The sequence below is a fragment of the Apis cerana genome, linkage group LG4 (genome assembly GCF_029169275.1).
Source record: "Apis cerana isolate GH-2021 linkage group LG4, AcerK_1.0, whole genome shotgun sequence".
In the NCBI taxonomy this organism is placed as follows: domain Eukaryota; kingdom Metazoa; phylum Arthropoda; class Insecta; order Hymenoptera; family Apidae; genus Apis; species Apis cerana.
Genome location: NC_083855.1, coordinates 2,787,158 through 2,807,408, shown reverse-complemented (window position 1 = coordinate 2,807,408; position 20,251 = coordinate 2,787,158). Strand labels below are relative to the sequence as shown.

The following is a 20,251-nucleotide window of genomic DNA, read 5'->3' as shown; positions in this document are numbered from 1 at the left end:
ATTTATTTTTTAAAACATTTTCTTTACATCTAATTTTAAAAATGCTACTTATTATTATTATATACAGGATATTAATATATTTATAGAACATTTTTGTAAGATTGATTGTAGAATGTCAAACAAATACAAAAATGTTAGTTAAACTTATTATTTTATTATTAAGTTATAAACAATTTAAATTTATGTTATAAACGAGATGAAAATAGAATGAATCTATTCTATCTCCGTTACATTGTTATCGCATTATTTCTATCTTATTTCATCTAATATAAATTTAAGTTGCTTATAATTTAATAAATAAAACTCAATTGATATTTTTGTATATTAACTTTTGTTTGATGTTTAGAATTGATCCTCCAAAAATGTATATTAATCCTGTATATTATTTTAATAGTTAACTATTATGTGAATATTATATAATAATATAAATTCCATTCATAAAATTTGATTAATTATAAGAAGTTATCATGGCATATTATATTATATAAATTTTTATAATAAAATCAATATATCTATTGATATATATTGAAATTACAATTCCATATTAATAAATTTGTACATTTTTAAATTTTAATGTATAATAGAAATTAAAATATTATATTATAAATCCTTTTATATGTTTTATAATTTATAGTATTAAAATACAATTTAAGATAAATTTAATTTAGCATTTTAAATATGTGTAATAATATAATGATTTTACTATTTTTGTATTTTGTTTATTAATTTAATGTATCAACACATATGTATATAAAAAGTATTTAAAAAATATTATCTCTGATTTAAGGATCATAGTTAAATATTAAATATAAAACCAATTTATGATTGGTTAAAGAAACAAACAATGCTCCAAACAGAATTTGTGTTTAGAAAGAAGAACCAATGAAATGAAGTGTTTTATATGATTATATTGTCCGTGAGTGTCTACCTTATTTTAACTTTTTGCCTTTAACCTGACGAACTACAAGTAAACAATAATCAACAAAGGAGCATTGCACAAGATCTATATATTAATTGTTCTTGTCAGTTTAAATATATAGGTAAATTCATAATGGTAAGTTCTTATCAATATTCAATTATTTCTTATAGTGTTTAGGTGATTTATCTTAATATAAGATAACCTCAAATGTAATCGAGATTTTCTTCTTAGGATGTATTTCTAATGATTCGACGAAAAAATATGACAATATTTACTGATGCCAAGGATAATACTACAGTTCTTGAACTTAAAAAAATTATAGAAGGTAAGGAATATATAATTTACATGTATTGTATTAAAGAAATCTTATAATATTTTATATTATATTTTACAAAAGAAATTTCAATTTTACTTTTTCTTTTTTTTTATTTAAATTTTCATAAAATTTATGAATATTTAATAAATATAAATATTTATAGATTTTAATTTAAAATAATTTAGAATTAATGTAATTTTTTTATAGGTATTTTGAAAATATCACCTGTGAATCAACAGCTGTTCAATAAGGATAATGTTCTTATGTCAGATAGTAAATTTTTATCTGATTATGGATTAACATCAGCAACTGCAAAACCACAATGTCCTGCATTAGTAGGATTAGCTATACGTCAAGATAATGGTCAATTCGAACCTTTAGAGATGACACCATTTTCATTACCACCTGATTTACCAGATGTTATGAAATCTCAAGAAACTAATGGACAAGAACAATCACCTTGAAACATTGTGAAACAACTGATGATAAAGTGTTGAATTCAATACAATTTTATAATTGTCAAATATTTCCAAAAAGGCTAACAGCTTAAGCAAACATGATGTGAATATTAGGTACATACAAGTTTATACGAATATTAAAAGTGTCTTGAGGCTTTTTAACTTCTGTAGGTAAGACTACTGTTAATTTTTTGGTTAATTAATTTTTTTTTATTTTTGTTGTTTTTTGTGAGTAATGATCAAGTATTATTTGTACTTGATTATTTGACTGAAAAAATAATAAAATATAAAATTTATAATACAGTATACCATCCAAGTTTATTGTAATCTTTTATAGGTATAAAAATATATCAACACTTTGTTATTATTGCCAAGATAGATCAAATACCTCAGTCACATGTAAATTATGATTGTAGTTTGTATTTTATCTTACAATGTTTTGTAATTTTCCCTATAATTTAACTCATATCTAATTCATTTTTTTAATTTATAAATTTCCATAAATTTTTTTTATTAAGCTTTAAATATAAAACGCCTCAAATTTTGTAAAATATATATAGCAACATCAATTTATTACTTAAAATGCAAAATTAAAAAATATTAATTGTAAAAACTTTGAAAATTAAGTTTTACAAAATAGAAATTTGAAAATGTGATACATTATAAATAGTGTACGTAATTTTAACAAATTGATTACATTTGATACATTAAATCAAGTAAATAATCATTTTGGTATAAAATACAATATTTCTATCAATTATATTTTGCTATACCATAAAATTTTGTTAACTTTATTTGCGTGTTCGTTATTTTATTTATTTGATGAATTGCATGTATATTTATTACATAGAATTATGAATTGAAAAATGATATACTTCTATGCAGTATTATGAATACATTAAATGTATTCATATATTTAATATATATAAAATATTCTCAAATATGTTGCAGTATCATTATTCAAAAATAAAAATGTAACACATTAAATAGCATTAAAAATGTAATGCATTGAATTGTTTGCTCTAAATTAATAATATTATTAAAAATTAAAATATCACTATACTGTAATAAATTAATTTAATTATTGAGTTATATGCATTAAAATATAATATTCTTAAAATTATTAAACAATGGTTAATATGTGTAGACATTATTAAGAAAATTTGGATGCTAATATTTCAAAATGCTAATAACATTTATAAATATACACTACTGCAATAGTAATTTATATAAATTTACATATCTTTAAACTAAAAATAATGGATAATTACAATATATAAACCAAGACAGTTGATATCTATATAAGCATTTAACTAACTTATTACGCATAAAAAATATATTTCATCTTAAATATATCATAAAGTTTGTACGAAAGTATGAATATTATTAAATTAAGTAATTAATATACTCTCTCAAAATAAATAAATTAATAAATAAGGCACTATTCAATACATTTTTAATATGTAATTTAAGTTCTCAAATACTGAATATTTAAAATTAGTAGTGCCTTTTATACAATAATTAAGCAATTTTTAATCATATAATACAATTAATATGAAATAGTAAGCAAATATTGATCAAATTTGAATAAAATCATTTCAATTTATTATTATATTCAAATTCTCTTGGCTATTATATATAACTCCAAATATAAAATGTTAACAAATTTCATTTCTAGTAAATATTATACAATGTTTATTTATAATTGATTTAAATAAATTTACTAATATCGCTCTAATATTTTACTTGTACTTATATTTTACAATTTATATAGTAGATTTATATTGTTTATATTTTAATATATTTTAATATAAATATCTTTTATATATCATAAGATATATAATAATTAAACATTTCTAATTATTTTTGTTTTTATTTAAAAACATTTTCATAATAAATTCTTTATAATATTCTTTCTTACTTGGTACATAATGGCCTCCTTCATGTGTCATTTTCATTTTATTTATAAACATTTCAATAATTTCTTCTGCCATTTCTGTTAAAGAATGTAATAATTATTTATATTATTAATTTAAAAATCAAAAATCTTACCTGTTGGTATAACTTTATCAGTCTTTCCATATATGTGTAAAGAAGGTATGTTTATTTTTCCATCATAGTATATTGCATGAGGTGCACATAATGACTTAAATCCCGATATAATAATTGCAAAATCAAATTTAATTTGTAACACTAATAAGAATATTATTTTTAATATTATCTTATTTTATAATTAATATTTCTTTTAATAATTTCTTTTTATATAAACCATAAACTTACAATTTTTTTGTTGCATAAAACAAAGTATAACAACAAATGCTGCACCTTGTGAAAATCCTAAAATGCCATCAAAAGGTCCAGATTCTTGAAATATCTTTTCAATTACAGTTATACTATCTTCAAAACCTATAACTGAGTTACTTGGCACAATTGCTTTAAATATATGATCTTTTGTATTGAACCACCATCCATATGCTAGTAGTTATAACATTTATTTTCATTTTATTATTTTAATATTAAATTATTTATAAATTAAAAATATAATTATTATTAATTAATTATATATATAATATACATATATAAATTTTATTTATTTATTTAATCAAATATAAAATTTATGAAATACCTTCTTCAACATCATCAATATCAAAATTACTTTTCATTGGAACTTTATGTGGTGCCTTTAAAAATACGAAATCAATTTCTCTTTTAAATCCTTTTCGTAAAGAGCCTAATTTTGTTTTAAAAATATCATCTGATTGAGCATAGCCATGAATTGCAAGTATCTAATATATAATATGAATATTTTAAAAAATATTTTTATTTATACTTATATAATGATTGTTTCTTACCCGCAATTTATTTGTTAAATTACTCATAACGTTAATAAATCACTCAAAATAATTATTATTAAATATATATTTATCATTTAGTTTTCATCTTTTACTAAATTAGGAATATTATAAAAAATAACTTTTTTTATATTGTAATCGAAACAATTTAATCTTATTTAATAAAAGATATAGATTATATAGTTTTCTATATTATTTATAGAATAATAAAAATAGCAAACTTAAATCAAAATTACACAATTTAAATATTAAAAAGATAGGTTAAGGTGGATAAGGTTGTCAACCATGGAATTATATTTTGACAGTTGAGAAATTTATAATTGCATCATGAACTTTTCTAAAAAATATGAAAGATGAAAAAATTTTCTAAATATCTGATTTTTCTTTCACATATAATATTTAATATAAATATTATCCAACTATTACTAGTTACAATTATTTTGTATTTTAATGTATTTACTAAATATTTATTTTGTATTTATCAATATGCGCCATTGAATGTATTAAATTCCATCGATGTTTTAATAAAATATGTCTATTTATATCAAAATCGAAAGTAAATTAAAGAAATGATATTAATTTTATAAAAATTTAATTTATAAATTACATGTTTAAAATCTAACTTTAAAATAATATTAATTTGTATTAAAACACAATATAAATTAAAAATGATTTATTGATATTGGAAAAACCATAAATAAAACATGAAATGTAAAGATGCAGTATTTCTTTTAAATATAAAATTTTGATAATAGATTTTTTTACATATTTCATTTACTATGAAAATTAACAAAAATTAAAATACTAAGTATTCATTTTCTTTGAAATAATTCCATCAACATTAAGAAAATAATATTTCTTTGCATCATTAAATAAAAGTAATATCCTTAAAAATAATATAGATACATAATTTACAATAATATTCTTAATTAATTATTTAGATGAGAATATTTAAAGATCACTAAGATCTACAGCATCAATTTCCATATTATTAATATTTTCATTATTTTGATTATTTTCTTCTGTTTCTTCTTCATTTTTTCTAGGAAAATCTAATTTTGCCCATGATCCAGATTCTGCTTTCTTTAATTTGATCTCAACTTTAGTAGGAAGCATATTAACACTACTTTGTGTGACATCAACAATCTATAATTTATACAAATTAATAATAAGAATTTTAATATGTTTAAGAATTACTTTAAATTATATAAAGATATATATACATACTCCTCTTAATTCTATATCAAGATTATATCTAGAATTTTCTTCTATAAAGAATAAATCTACAGATAATCTTATAGGATTTAATTTAACAAGTGATTGATCTGGTTGATATTTTTTAGCATAAATTGAAACTACAACAAATGATCCCGTTTGATGCCAATCCATTCTGCATTTAACTTTTTTATCAGTATTCTGAAAAATAATAAATTTTTTATAAAAAATTTATTAAAATATTTAAAAATATTATTAAAACTTATATCATTACATAGAATATAAATAAAAAATATTCAAATAAACATTTAAAGCTTACTTTAGAAATCCAAATATGTTTTCCTTGTGTACATCCTGGTTGTTCTAAAAATGTAGAAAAATCTGTAGTTTTTTTTTGGCAACAAGACCAATATTTCATTCCTTCATGAAAAATAGGAGTTCCAGGATGATGATTACATATTTCATTTTCAGATGCAGGACCATTATATGTAGCTTTACATGAATTATTTTTACAACTTTGTCCAATTTGAACTTTAGTATCAAATGTACTTTTTGATACATTAGAAATTAATCCTTTAATTTGTTCTAATAAATTAGGTGACACATTGGGAGTTAATGTCATTTGTGGAGTATCAAAAGGAGGCCTTTCTAAAATAGGTTCATTGATAAGAGGTTGAGCAATTACTTCAATTATTTCATTTGATTTTGACTTATCAATAATAGGCTTTTCTGGCTCTATTGGTTTAATATTTGAATGACATGATTTTGCACATCCTTTAATATTTAAAAACTCTGTGAAATCTGTACATTTCTTATTACAACAAGACCAGCCTTTATAAGCATCATGAAATACTGGATGTCCAGGATGATAAATACAGTCTCCTGGAGAAGTAATACAATAATTTATAACAATTATTAAAATCTTCTTACATGATTTTTAATTATATATTGAAAAAATAAATAAATAATTTTTCAAACTTTTTCAAATTTCTAAACTTTTCTAATATAATTTATTTTCTAAATATTTAACATACCTTCTTTATTGTCATTTGGATCAAACTTTTTTCCACAACCACGATTATAACAGTGCAATAAAGTTGCTTCTTGCGACATTTTTAACTTTCTTTTATTTTAATTTATACACGTATTATATGGGATTATAAGAACGTCAATCAAACAAGTTACAACAACGTTAGCAAATGATTTAGTACATAGTAGTACTTATTATAACCTTTCTGTTTTTACAGTTCCGAAAAACTTCTAGCATGTTCTAGAGAATTTCAACCTCTAAATAAAGCATTTAATAAAAGTTTGAATCGATTGAAATGAACATATTATCATGAACAATATAATAATAAGACAAGAATTATATTAAAATTTATAAAAATTATTTAAAAAATTTAAAAAAACAATTTTTTAAAAATATTTTCTTTTGTGTATACAATTATATTGTGGTTATTATTTATTATCGTCAAATATAAAAGAAATAATAAAAAATATGACATATTTAAAATAAATTAAATAATATTTCAAACATTACAGTTGATCACCACTGAATATATTTTAAAATCAAGCAACATTTCCATGTATTTTATATTAGAAAAAAAATTATTTATATTGAATATTAGTTTTACATGATACAATGATAACATACAATGATAAAATACATGATACAAAATTATAAGAAGTAAAATACTTGTGATGTGAGAATATTCTTAAAAATATTCTTAAAATATAATGATAACAAAATTTAATATGCATACATAATAAGAAATATTCTAATAAATATGAAATTTCAAAATATATTATATTATATATTATTTATTATACAAAACACTTGTAAGTTTATAATATATTAAATTAAATATATATATAATATAAATATATTACATTAAATATAATATATTCAAATTTATTATTTATTAATTTTTAAAATATATGCATGATTAATTATAACTTTTAGATTTATAAATATGCTTTTTCAGATAGTCTTTATAGAAATCTAAAATATTATGAAACTCTTCATATATCTCATTTTCAACATAATATTGTAAAACGGGGTATTCAACACAGTTATCATCCCTATAATAAGATAAATGAATTAGAATTTTATTCTCATGGACGGTAATATATTTAATTATATATATGTATTTATAATAAATTATAAAAGAAATTATTCTATTTATTAATAGGTATTTTCGATTAATTTTAACACCAAGAAAAGAAGTTATTCATTCCAAATTTAAAGCATATGAAGTTAATGGTGATGGAAAAGAAAAAACTATACATTTAGGTAAAATAATATTAATATATAAAAATAATTATTATAAACAATATATTTATACATATTTAATATATATAAAATATTAATATGTATAAGAATATTTTATTTATAAGAATAAAGATCAATTTTTGGAAAATTAAAACAAATATATAAAGATTAAATAACAAAAACAATAATAATAATAATAAAAATTAAAACAAATAGAAAAATTGATATAAAAAAGTGTTAATTGAGGCTGATGTATTAGCAATTTTACATTAAATGAAATGAGATAGAAATAAAATGAAACAATTTTATTTCATATTGTCATTTTTCTCTATTTTTGTTTTATTTATCTAATGAAAAAAACTTGAATTTATTATAACTTAATAAATAATTTAATATAAAAATAATATAAAATAATATAAAATAATAAATAATCTTAATTTTATTATAACTTATATACTAATATATGTATATTCATATTAAATAAATATATTATTTTATTTTATTTTATTTTATTTTCAAATCATAGAAATTGAAAATTATTTTAAATCATGAAATTCACTCTATTTTAGATCATGAAAGTTTTTATCATGGACGAGTATTTGGTGAAATTGATTCTCATGCACAAATGCATATTGACAATGGTATTCTTACAGGCATTATTGCAATCTCTGATGAAACATTTCATATTGAGGTATGAAATAGATATAAATAATTATATAAATTTCAAGAGAATTGTAATCAAATTGTAATTCTTTATTTATTATTTATAATAGCCATCTTGGAGACATTTACCTCATTTAGGAAATGAAACAATGATTATTTATAAATCATCAGATGTCAAATTTAGTTGGGAACATTTTCAATATGGAGAAGGGCATACACATAGTGCTCCCAAAACTTGTGGATATGTAAAAGAAGAATTAGGTTAATTTTTTATCTTAAATAAAAAATTTTATTAGAGATTATAATTCAGATATATAATCAGTAATATATTTTATATAAGATTTATATTACAGACATTCCAGTAAATAATAAAGGAGAGGAAGATATAGAAGAATCTAATTTTAAATTAAATGAACATTCTAGAATTAAAAGACAAACAGAAACTTATGAATATACTCCAACAAAAACAAGATGTCCTTTATTATTAGTAGCTGATTATCGTTTTTACCAAGAGATGGGTGCTAGCAGTACAAAAACTACAATTAATTATTTAGTATATGATTGCATTATTTAGTATAAAAATCATAATTTATTTCAAATAATAATTTAATCTTTGTTTTTTAGATAAGTTTAATTGATAGAGTACATAAAATTTATAATGATACCTTATGGCAAGAACGCCAAGAACAAGATGGTTTTAAGGGAATGGGTTTTGTTATTAAAAAAATTGTAGTTCATAGTGAACCAACTCGCGGAAGAGGTGGTGAAACTCATTATAATATGGTTAGAGAAAAATGGGATGTTCGTACATTACTTGAGGTAAATTTATTTTTTTTGATATCTTTATTTAAAATACTGGAGTCTTGTTATAATTAAATGAATCATATAAATTGTGCTTAGGTTTTTAGTCGAGAATATAGCCACAAAGATTTTTGTTTAGCTCATTTATTTACTGATCTCAAATTTGAAGGTGGTATTCTAGGATTAGCATATGTTGGATCTCCTCGTAGAAATTCAGTAGGAGGAATTTGTACACCAGGTACATTAATAAAATTTACTTTTAATCATTTATAAATAATCTATTAATTTTATTTCAATATTAATATGTTTCAGAATATTTTAAAAATGGTTACACATTATATCTTAATTCAGGTTTAAGCTCTAGTAGAAATCATTATGGACAAAGAGTTATCACAAGAGAAGCAGATCTAGTTACTGCTCATGAATTTGGACATAATTGGGGTTCTGAACATGATCCAGATATAACAGTAATTTTTTATTTGCAAGATATCTAAAAAAAAATTAATTCAATAAGAACAATCTAATTTTTATATATTAAAAGATAATATTTTTAATAGGAATGTAGTCCAAGTGCTAGTCAAGGAGGTTCATATTTAATGTACACATATAGCGTCAGTGGATATGATGTAAATAATAAGGTACATTCAACTTACATAAAAAGAGAATAATAATAGTAAGAAAATACTTATTGTTAATTATTTATGGATTAGCGTTTTTCACCATGTAGTTTAAGATCTATTAGGAAAGTATTACAAGCAAAATCAGGTCGCTGTTTCTCTGAACCTGAAGAATCATTTTGTGGTAATTTACGAGTTGAAGGAGATGAAGAATGTGATGCAGGATTACTTGGTACAGAAGATAATGATGCTTGTTGTGATAAAAATTGTAAACTTCGTAGAAATCAAGGAGCAGTTTGTAGGTAATTGATCATTATTATAATTATATTATATAATATATTATAATATTATAATATATAGTCTACATTCTATAAATTAAATATTTTGTTTTTAAATTTCTATATTTGATATATATCTTTCAGCGATAAAAATTCACCTTGTTGTCAAGGTTGTGCATTTATGCCATTAGGTGTAAAATGTCGTGATGCACAATATGCTACTTGCGAGCAAGAATCACGATGTACAGGAGCATCTAGTGAATGTCCTAGATCTCCACCAATGAAAGATGGTACAGGTTGCCTTGAAAGAGGTCAATGCAGACTTGGAAAATGTGTACCATATTGCGAAACACAGGGCTTACAAAGTTGCATGTGTGATACAAGTATGGTTTTTATATGTTATATTTTATATGTATAATAAATAGATAATAATATAAATTTATATCAAATTCTTATTTGCAGTTGGAGATGCATGTAAAAGATGCTGTCGAATGAGTTTGAATGAAACATGTTTCCCTATAGATCCACAAGATATTTTACCTGATGGAACACCATGTATTCAAGGTTTTTGTAACAAGGTAATGTTATTAAATGAATTTATTTTATGTATGCTTTATGCTTTATGTATACTTTATATAATATAAAATATAAATAAATATTTTCAGGGTGTTTGTGAAAAAACAATTCAAGATGTAGTAGAACGATTTTGGGATATTATTGAAGATATAAACATTAATAAAGTTATGCGTTTTTTGAAAGATAATATAGTAGGTGCTGTTATAATTATTACTGCCATTGTATGGATTCCTACTAGTTGTGTTATTAGTTATATCGACCATAGACGAATTAAAGAAAGTGAAAAAAAGTGGCGTTGGAAACATACAGATGAACTTATTCATCCAGATGAGCAAAGGCAAATTATTTATACTGGTGGACAACGACAAAAAATATCGCAAGTTACTCAATAATTATAAATATTTCATTTATATATGATTGAAAATACCACGCACAAAAATATTTCTAGTCATTAATATTATTATTCATTAATATTAATAAATGCTTTTAATTTTTATATTATATATGATTTTGTTTGTTATATGAAAAATTGTTTTAATATAAATAATATATTCGTAATAAATTTAATAATATTTATAATTATACGAAAATTGTATTTGATTATCATAATATATAAGTAAATCATAAAGAAAATTCTAATTTGAAAAATCCTAATTCCTTGATAAATTTGGATTAATTAAAAAAAGTTTGATTTTAATGAAAATTCATTTACATATAGAGTATAACATAGCATTATATGAAAATATGAAGCAATTTTTTTGAAGAAATAAAATCAATTTTTTTAATCAATAGTTTTAACAGTTATTATATATATATTTTAAATATAATTTTGTCTGAAAATTTTTATGCAACAAAATATAATAGTATAATAATAAAATAGTATAACAGAACAATAAAAATTAAGTATTTTTTATTTAAAAACTTTTACTCTATTTACTCTATTTAGCATTTTTAAAAAAATAAAAAATTGTACACTAAAATTTTGAATATTGATTTCATTTCTTTCAAGGGAATTTTGATAAAAAAGAATTGTTTTATATATAATTTATTATATTACTTATTATATTTTACATATTCATAAAGTTTTATTATAAATAATAAAAATTTTTTATTTTTTAATTTTTTAATTTTTATAGAAATTTTTTATTTTTAATAAACTACTTTATAAAATATAATGAATTATATAAGAAATAATATTTTTTCAGTAAAATACTATCTGAAAAAAGTAAAATCAACAATTTTTTTAAATATTAAATTATGTTAAATAGAAAAATTTTTCAAATAAAAAATATTTATAATTTATAATTTTTAACATTACACTACTATAAAAAAAAATTCCCAAAATTATATTTAAAATATGAAAAAATGCTAAAATTTAATTTTATCCCTCGATTTCTCATTGATCAAAAAAATTATTTCATTAATAATTCATTATATTCTATATTATACTCTATATATAAATTTTTATTAAAAATCAAAATTTTCGGGAATGTGAATTTTTTTAAGATAGTGACTTTTATGATTGACTGTATATTTAATAAAATAGTTTAATTATTATATAAATATTTATATAAATTTTTTATATGTATATATATTTAAATCAAGTTTTAATTTTCTGTATATATTAAAATTTTTAATATTTAATATTAAATTTAAAAAATAATAAAAAATATATTCTTTGTTCGAATGTTATGTTCACCTTTATAGAAACACGTGCTTCAAGTCAGTGCTAACCTCTAAAATTTCATTACGTGTAATTTGGTAACGTGTTTCTTCTGATACATGACACCTTGAATTCGATAATTGCATCAACGTACCAATTGGTACTAAATATTTTCTAAAATAGTTTTCTAAAATTTTATAATTATAAACATGAAAGAAAAACTTCCTGAAACAATTAATTTTTCGAAAGAAGAAGAGATTATTTTAGAATTGTGGAAAAAATGTGATACGTTTCAGAATTCTTTAAGATTGTCAAAAGGAAAACCAAAATATTCATTTTATGATGGTCCACCATTTGCTACGGGATTACCTCATTATGGACATATACTTGCAGGTACAATAAAAGATATTGTAACAAGATATGCTTATCAATCTGGTTATCATGTGGAAAGACGATTCGGATGGGATACTCATGGTTTACCTGTCGAATTTGAAATTGATAAAACATTAAATATAAAAGGTCCTGATGATGTTATGAAAATGGGAATAGAAAACTATAATAAGGAATGTCGAAATATTGTAATGAAATATGCAACAGAATGGGAAATAATTGTAGGTAGAATTGGTAGATGGATAGATTTTAAAAATGATTACAAAACATTATATCCTTGGTATATGGAATCTATTTGGTGGGTTTTTAAAGAATTGTACAATAAAGGTCTCGTATACCAAGGTGTTAAGGTAATGCCATATTCCACTGGTTGTAACACACCTTTATCTAATTTTGAATCAGGACAAAATTATAAAGATGTTATTGATCCTTCCATAGTTGTATCATTTCCATTAGTAGATGAACCAGGTGTTTTTATTCTTGCTTGGACTACTACACCTTGGACTTTACCCAGCAATTTAGCTCTTTGTTGTAATCCTATCTTTGAATATGTAGAAGTTAAAGATCACTCATCTGGTAATATTTATATTATATTAGAATCAAGTTTAGAACTTATTTACAAATCTAAAGATTTATATACTATACAAGGTAAAAGGAAAGGATGTGATTTAAAAGGAAAGATTTATAATCCTCCTTTTCCATATTTTCAAAATTTAAGAGAGAAGGGTGCCTTTATAATATTAAATGATACATATGTCACAGCAGAAACTGGTACAGGTATTGTTCATCAAGCTCCATATTTTGGAGAAGATGATTATCGATGTTGTTTGGAAGGTGGTGTAATAACAAGAGATCAAGAAATTATATGTCCTATTGATAGCTGTGGATGTTTTATAGAACCAGTACATGATTTTGTTGGAAAATACGTAAAAGATACTGACAAAGATATTATTAAGTATCTTCAGACACATAAAAGATTAATTTATAATGGCACTACTAAACATAGTTATCCATATTGTTGGAGATCTGATACACCATTGATATATAAAGCTGTACCTTCATGGTTTATTAGAGTGGAAGCCATAAAAAGTAAACTCCTTACAGCAAATAGTAATACATATTGGATACCAGATTATATTAAAGAAAAACGATTTGGTAATTGGTTAAAAGATGCTCGTGATTGGACTATTAGTAGAAACCGTTATTGGGGTAATCCAATTCCTCTGTGGATATCAGAAGATGGACAAGAAATTGTATGTGTAGGAAGTATTGCAGAATTAGAAGAATTAACTAATACAAAAATAACAGATATTCATAGAGAAAATGTAGATCATTTAACTATACCATCAAAACGACCAGGATACTCACCTTTACAACGTATACCTGAAGTGTTTGATTGTTGGTTTGAATCTGGATCAATGCCATATGCACAAATGCATTATCCTTTCGAACATCAGAAAGAATTTGAAGAAAATTTCCCAGCTGATTTTATTGGTGAAGGTATTGATCAAACTCGTGGATGGTTTTATACTCTTTTAGTTATATCAACAGCTCTTTTTGGGAAAGCTCCATTTAAAAATTTGGTAGCTAATGGTTTAATACTTGCATCTGATGGACAAAAAATGTCTAAACGTAAAAAAAATTATCCAGATCCTGTGGAAATTATTAATAAATATGGAGCAGATGCTCTTCGTTTATATTTAATTAATTCTCCCGTTGTTAGAGCAGAAAATCTGCGTTTTAAAGAAGAAGGAGTTAGAGATATTATAAAAGATGTTTTTTTACCTTGGTACAATGCATTTAGATTCTTAATGCAAAATATTGAAAAATTTGAAAGAGAAGAAAAAATTACTTTTGTATATGATGATTTTAAAAATGTATATTCTAATAATATAATGGATAGGTGGATTTTATCTTTCACACAAACATTATTACAATTTTTCAAACGAGAAATGCATGCTTATAAGTTATATACTGTCGTTCCTCATTTAATAAAATATATTGATAATCTTACTAATTGGTATGTAAGAATGAATAGAAAACGTATAAAGGGAGATGGTGGTGTAATCGATTGTCAACAAGCTTTGACAACCTTATTTTCTGTTCTCTATATAATGGTACGTGTAAACGCACCATTTACACCATTTTTAACAGAATTTATGTTTCAACGTTTGGTTAAATTACTTCCTCCATCTAAAACTAATATGGACAGTGTTCATTATCAAATGATACCAGAATCTAATTCAAAATTAATAGATGAAAAAATTGAAAAGGCTGTATCTTATATGCAAACTGTAATTGAATTAGGACGTGTTATAAGAGATAGAAAAACAATTCCTGTTAAATATCCATTACCAGAAATTGTAGTAATTCATCAAGATGCTGAAGTATTGAAAGAAATAAAGTCTCTGGAATTATATATTCTTGAGGAACTTAATGTAAAAGAATTAACTATTACTACAGATAAGGAAAAATATGGTGTTAAATTAAAAGCAGAACCAGATCATAAAATACTTGGAGCTCGTCTTAAAGGAGAATTTAAATCTGTTACTCAAGCTATTAAAGAACTTTCTGATGAAGAATTGCAAATTTTTGTTTCAAAAAAAGAAATTATTATACAAGGTCATAAATTAGAAGAACAAGATTTACGACTTATGTTTAGTTTCACAGGTCCAGCAGCTGAAAAATTGTCAAAACAGTATGAAGCTCATAGTGAAGGAAATGTTTTAATTTTATTAGATGTTACTCCTGATGAAAATATGCATAATGAAGGAATGGCAAGAGAAATAATCAATAGAGTTCAGAAGCTAAGAAAGAAAGCTCAATTAGTTCCATCTGATGAAGCCATTGTATATTATGAAATACAAGATCAAAATAGTAATTTGGCAAAAGTAATTATCAGTCATAAAGAATTTATTGAAAATGCAACTAAAACTCCACAAGAAAATATATCAAAAATGTCAAATAATGCAAATATAATCATAGAAGAAATGCAAAAAATTAAAAATATTAATATGAAACTTATTTTAGTAAAACCTGATATTGAAAATGATAAAAATAATGTAGAACCTTTCTTAAAATACGTAAATATTGAACTTATAGGCATAAAACCAAGATTTGGTGCAACTAATTGTATAGGAACTATATTATTAGAAACTCCTAACACATTAGTTCCTATTTCTTACGATCAATTAAACTATGAAATTCAATTAATATTTGGTATTTATGGTTGTGCTTATAATTTATATGTTGATAATAAACCACTATCGGAAGAAACAAATATTTTATCATTGCATCAACAAACAATAAAAGTAATAAAAGTAGGTTTAGTTATAACTCAATCATTTTCAGTATTAAAACATCCTGTTTGTAAATTCATTAATATTAATAGCACTTTAGGGAAAGGTACTATTCTTTTAGAAAATCCAAAAGGAAACTTTAATTTAAATAATGCAATGTTAAAAGAACAATTAAATATCTTTTTTAATAAACTTAATATTTCTGAACCTATACCTGAGGTATTAAACGAATTTTGGGGAAAAACATTTCAATTAAGTTAATTTCTATTTAAAAGTGATTTTTCATTAATTATTTATTTTACATACGTACATCATCTTTAAAATGTTTTTCAAAATTTAATAATTTCATTCAAATTTAAATTGAAATTCATATTAAATATTAATTCTACAAACTATACATTGTATATTTAAATACCAATTCTGAATTGGTGGTAACTTTATTCACATATTATATTTATTTATTTTATATAAGAATTTATAAATCATTCAATTTTGTGGAAAACAGTATGTAATTACATCATTTTTATAATTAAGAATTAATAAAAGATTATTATTATAAACTATATAATATACAAATATACCTTTTTTTTCATTGAATTGAGAATTTTTTTAATTCTGTTAAATTCAAATGAAAAATAAATTTTTATTTACATAAAATCAATTGAACTATGAAATATGCTAATACATGAAAATGTCAAATAAATAACTATTTATTTCATATTCAATAAAAATTGTGATATTATATAATTTGATTTTTTTTACCACTATAATACAGTCTATTACAGAAATAAGGATAAATCGACATCATTTGTCAGAAAAAGTAATAAATTTTCTTTTTTGAAAGTAATATAAACTGTATGTTTTAATAAATTATAATTTTATGATTGCTTAATACATTATAAGTTATATGTATATATACACATTGTTAATAACTTTTATTTTTTTTAACAATTCATAATGCTCAGTAATAATGCTCCAAAAAACATTAATATTATGTAATTTTCATTCTAAAGTTAGAAACTTTGGAAGATTTATAAAAAGTATAATAATTTTGTTTCAATAATTGCAATTTATAATAGTTATACATAGTATATTCAAGTTTAAGATATATATAGATCAATTCAATAGTAATTTTTAAATTCAATAAAAATATTATAAATATGTAAATATATAATAAATTTTTTGTTGAAAATGATATAGCATTATTGCAAATTGTCATTTATAACATTTATTATGACTAATTCAACAAATGAATAATATTTATCAAAATTAATTTCGCAAATATATTTAAATGAACAAATATTGGCTAGTTATCAAAATATTAATTATTCGAATTTATAAATTTAATATTATATACGTTCCCATTTATAATCATAGTTTTTTATAAATCCAACGAAATTTCCTTTGTAAATATATAAATTAAAATTTTGAGTTAAAAAAAGAAAAAATGCAGATAAATTGATTTAAAATTTGAAATGCAAATCCATACTATCTAAGTATACTTGATATATTATTCATATGAATTCCTTTATACATTGATAAAAATCACAATAACCCTTCATGTTCTCTTTTATGTCAGGAACCAATGTGTTTAAATGATGTTACACTGAAAACACACATTAATGTTTACAAAATCATATTTCAAAATAATATCTTTAACTGTTTCTTTGCTATAAATTCACGCAATATTTCTGATGTTGCATTGTTGATTGAAAAAGAAATTACTAACTAATGACATAATATTAAAGCTACTGACATTGCGAAAATTGCAGTGAGTGCATATAATGCGAGAGTTGTACTCGCGGTAAAAAATTGAGCATAATGATATCGGGAATACCAAGCGAAACCTAACATGACAGTCAAAATGACCACTAATGGTCTACTCAAATCCCATTCATTATGCACAGAACTAATTCCTGTGCCAACAGGAATATCAGAAAATGATTGAGGGTTAAAATAAATTGGTGATGAATTGTCTAATGTTGATGTTTGAGATGATACAGGATTTGGTCGTGGTTGATGAACCAAACAATGAACTACACAATTGTTATATAAGCCACATCTTTCCAATGTTTGATTGTCAGGTTGCAGTACTCGACCATTAAAAACTAAACGCACTAATTTTTGTGCATCTAGCTCTGTTTGAAAATGCCTCCTGAAAATATGTAATTATGTATTTCATTTCATTATGTTACATTACATATTTTATTTATAAATTAATAAATTTTATATAAATATTTATTTAGTATACAAAAATTAATATATACCTTTTAAAATCTCCAAGCAATTCTTTTAAGCTACCAGTAACCATTTTTTGATCATCATTTATAAACTTAAGCTTGATGCTAATTTCATTAGCATCTGTTGTTGAAAGAGTTTCACGTTCATGTTCTATAGAATCATTACATGTTGATGTTGATATACTTGTTTCTTTAGAAGAGCTTAATTTGGTTTGTTTTTGTAATTTTGTTGTACAATCATTATTAAATGAATCCATAGCTTCAATAAGTACTTCCTCTGTAGCTGTTGCTTCAGATGTTCTATGTGTGTCAGGAGAAATTTCTTCATTTGTGTCTATTGTGACAGACAATAAATAATTCTAATATTTTTATTATGTTCTTAGAAATATTTTAAATAGGACATATCACCTGCAATAGATGGTTCAGGACAAGCTTGTGAATTGCCATTATTATCATCTGCAATTGGTTCTATTGTTTCTTCTTCAGTTACCTCCAAATTTGGAGGTCGTGTAAATGAGCTTGCATTTTGATGATTAGCTCTAAGTTCAGCAAGACGTGTGCGTGTTCGACGTAATACAAGTACTGTGCGGATTAATGGTTGATCTGTAATACTTGTAGAATACCATGCAAGCCATCCTATTAAGAGGACAGCCACAACTATAAAAAAATCTGTCACTTCATCTCCAACACCCTCGATTAAAGTCATTTTTATGATGTAAGATTAACCTGTATAAAAAAATATATAGTAAAAAAAATAATATTGTTATAATAAGTGAAAAAAATAAATAATGTTTTATAATAATGAATAATTCATGAAAAAAATTTATATTTATGATTATGTTTATTATAATAATCTTTTAATAATGAGAAACAATTAAAATTATATTATTTAATTTTATATAAAATAACAATATTATTGTTTTTTTAAATTTTATACGCATATATTTATAAAAAAATAACCCTGATTTCGTTTCAATATCTTTAAAATGAAATCAATAGTATTTTTTTATATAAGTTATTGCATAGGAACAAATGTGTAAGATAAGACAAATAACACCTTGAAAAATTATTATATATTTGCATTAATTTTTTAATATTTTTTTAATATAATAAACGAATGTTATTATGCGTCTCAAAAAAATATACATACATAGAAATAATATAATTTCATATGTTTTTTTTATCTAATAAAATAAAATTTTCATTGCTATATAATCCTTTATCTCTTTTATAATTATTTATTCTCACCTTAATTTTTATGAATTAGACACAACAGAAGAAAATTAAAGATTCGCTAAAATCACTTATAAAAATCTCATCTGCAAATATCTAAAGATGACGCAGATAATTTATGACAACCAGCGACATACGCGATCTAGTTCATATAATTAATAAAAATATGCAACTCTACAAGGCGCGAATTCTTTTTATGACTTCAAAATACATAATATGCAAATGGATAATTATTAATCAAAATATTTTTTATGGTCATGTCAAAACAAAATGATAATGAATTATATTGTGATAATATATTCTTATATATATTTATTTGCTTGTTTAACAAATTTTAAATAAATAAATTTTAAATAAATTAATATATCTATCATTTATTGTAGATTTTTATATCATATTATTTTATTGAAAAATTAATATTATTATATGTTTATATTATTATTTATAGAAGATAAATTT

General features: G+C 22.1%; 6 protein-coding genes across 6 annotated transcripts; 3 read left to right on the top strand and 3 right to left on the bottom strand.

The window, feature by feature from the left end:
• The first annotated feature begins 895 nt into the window (after positions 1–895).
• LOC108000070 (elongin-B) lies at positions 896–2,487 on the top strand. Its single transcript, XM_017060219.3, has 3 exons — positions 896–1,054; positions 1,151–1,244; positions 1,443–2,487. Exons 1-3 carry the CDS (start codon positions 1,052–1,054, stop codon positions 1,697–1,699), a joined length of 354 nt encoding a protein of 117 aa, XP_016915708.1. The 5' UTR covers positions 896–1,051; the 3' UTR covers positions 1,700–2,487.
• LOC108000073 (esterase CG5412) lies at positions 930–4,790 on the bottom strand. The gene is made up of 5 exons (XM_017060224.3): positions 4,546–4,790; positions 4,320–4,479; positions 3,974–4,168; positions 3,746–3,886; positions 930–3,689 (listed from the first exon to the last, which is right to left on the bottom strand). Exons 1-5 carry the CDS (start codon positions 4,570–4,572, stop codon positions 3,550–3,552), a joined length of 663 nt encoding a protein of 220 aa, XP_016915713.1. The 5' UTR covers positions 4,573–4,790; the 3' UTR covers positions 930–3,549.
• Positions 4,791–5,203: 413 nt separating this feature from the next.
• On the bottom strand, positions 5,204–6,939 carry LOC108000098 (cysteine and histidine-rich domain-containing protein morgana). The gene is made up of 4 exons (XM_017060271.3): positions 6,795–6,939; positions 6,080–6,642; positions 5,773–5,961; positions 5,204–5,691 (listed from the first exon to the last, which is right to left on the bottom strand). The coding sequence occupies exons 1-4, from the start codon at positions 6,871–6,873 to the stop codon at positions 5,497–5,499; spliced, it is 1,026 nt and encodes a 341-aa protein (XP_016915760.1). The 5' UTR covers positions 6,874–6,939; the 3' UTR covers positions 5,204–5,496.
• A 463-nt stretch (positions 6,940–7,402) lies between these two features.
• LOC108000097 (ADAM 17-like protease) lies at positions 7,403–11,600 on the top strand. Its single transcript, XM_017060270.3, has 14 exons — positions 7,403–7,599; positions 7,746–7,884; positions 7,953–8,053; positions 8,602–8,723; positions 8,806–8,956; positions 9,049–9,248; positions 9,320–9,514; positions 9,596–9,734; positions 9,809–9,963; positions 10,054–10,134; positions 10,207–10,415; positions 10,536–10,774; positions 10,854–10,969; positions 11,057–11,600. Exons 1-14 carry the CDS (start codon positions 7,548–7,550, stop codon positions 11,357–11,359), a joined length of 2,202 nt encoding a protein of 733 aa, XP_016915759.1. The 5' UTR covers positions 7,403–7,547; the 3' UTR covers positions 11,360–11,600.
• A 654-nt stretch (positions 11,601–12,254) lies between these two features.
• On the top strand, positions 12,255–18,560 carry LOC108002508 (isoleucine--tRNA ligase, cytoplasmic). The gene has a single exon (XM_017064231.2). The coding sequence runs from the start codon at positions 12,840–12,842 to the stop codon at positions 16,578–16,580; it is 3,741 nt and encodes a 1,246-aa protein (XP_016919720.1). The 5' UTR covers positions 12,255–12,839; the 3' UTR covers positions 16,581–18,560.
• Positions 17,808–20,108, bottom strand: LOC108002507 (transmembrane and ubiquitin-like domain-containing protein 1). The gene is made up of 4 exons (XM_062073574.1): positions 19,808–20,108; positions 18,968–19,285; positions 18,587–18,893; positions 17,808–18,474 (listed from the first exon to the last, which is right to left on the bottom strand). The coding sequence occupies exons 2-4, from the start codon at positions 19,263–19,265 to the stop codon at positions 18,048–18,050; spliced, it is 1,032 nt and encodes a 343-aa protein (XP_061929558.1). The 5' UTR covers positions 19,266–19,285; positions 19,808–20,108; the 3' UTR covers positions 17,808–18,047.
• Positions 20,109–20,251: the final 143 nt, after the last annotated feature.

Bases quoted from the DNA above. Each gene is read 5' to 3' on its own strand.
- LOC108000097 (XM_017060270.3), top strand. From the start codon at position 7,548: ATGAAATTTCAAAATATATTATATTATATATTATTTATTATACAAAAC. The intron at 9,249-9,319 runs GTATATGATTGC...TTTGTTTTTTAG, and splicing joins AAACTACAATTAATTATTTA to ATAAGTTTAATTGATAGAGT. The intron at 10,970-11,056 runs GTAATGTTATTA...AAATATTTTCAG, and splicing joins TTCAAGGTTTTTGTAACAAG to GGTGTTTGTGAAAAAACAAT.
- LOC108000070 (XM_017060219.3), top strand. The intron at 1,245-1,442 runs GTAAGGAATATA...ATTTTTTTATAG, and splicing joins ACTTAAAAAAATTATAGAAG to GTATTTTGAAAATATCACCT.
- LOC108000073 (XM_017060224.3), bottom strand. From the start codon at position 4,572: ATGAGTAATTTAACAAATAAATTGCGG. The intron at 4,480-4,545 runs GTAAGAAACAAT...ATTATATATTAG, and splicing joins ATTTAACAAATAAATTGCGG to ATACTTGCAATTCATGGCTA. The intron at 3,887-3,973 runs GTAAGTTTATGG...TATTCTTATTAG, and splicing joins TTTTATGCAACAAAAAAATT to TGTTACAAATTAAATTTGAT.
- LOC108002508 (XM_017064231.2), top strand. From the start codon at position 12,840: ATGAAAGAAAAACTTCCTGAAACAATTAATTTTTCGAAAGAAGAAGAG.
- LOC108000098 (XM_017060271.3), bottom strand. From the start codon at position 6,873: ATGTCGCAAGAAGCAACTTTATTGCACTGTTATAATCGTGGTTGTGGA. The intron at 6,643-6,794 runs GTATGTTAAATA...TTACTTCTCCAG, and splicing joins TCCAAATGACAATAAAGAAG to GAGACTGTATTTATCATCCT. The intron at 5,962-6,079 runs GTAAGCTTTAAA...ATTATTTTTCAG, and splicing joins AACATATTTGGATTTCTAAA to AATACTGATAAAAAAGTTAA.
- LOC108002507 (XM_062073574.1), bottom strand. From the start codon at position 19,265: ATGACTTTAATCGAGGGTGTTGGAGATGAAGTGACAGATTTTTTTATA. The intron at 18,894-18,967 runs GTGATATGTCCT...CTGTCACAATAG, and splicing joins TCCTGAACCATCTATTGCAG to ACACAAATGAAGAAATTTCT. The intron at 18,475-18,586 runs GTATATATTAAT...ACATATTTTCAG, and splicing joins TTGCTTGGAGATTTTAAAAG to GAGGCATTTTCAAACAGAGC.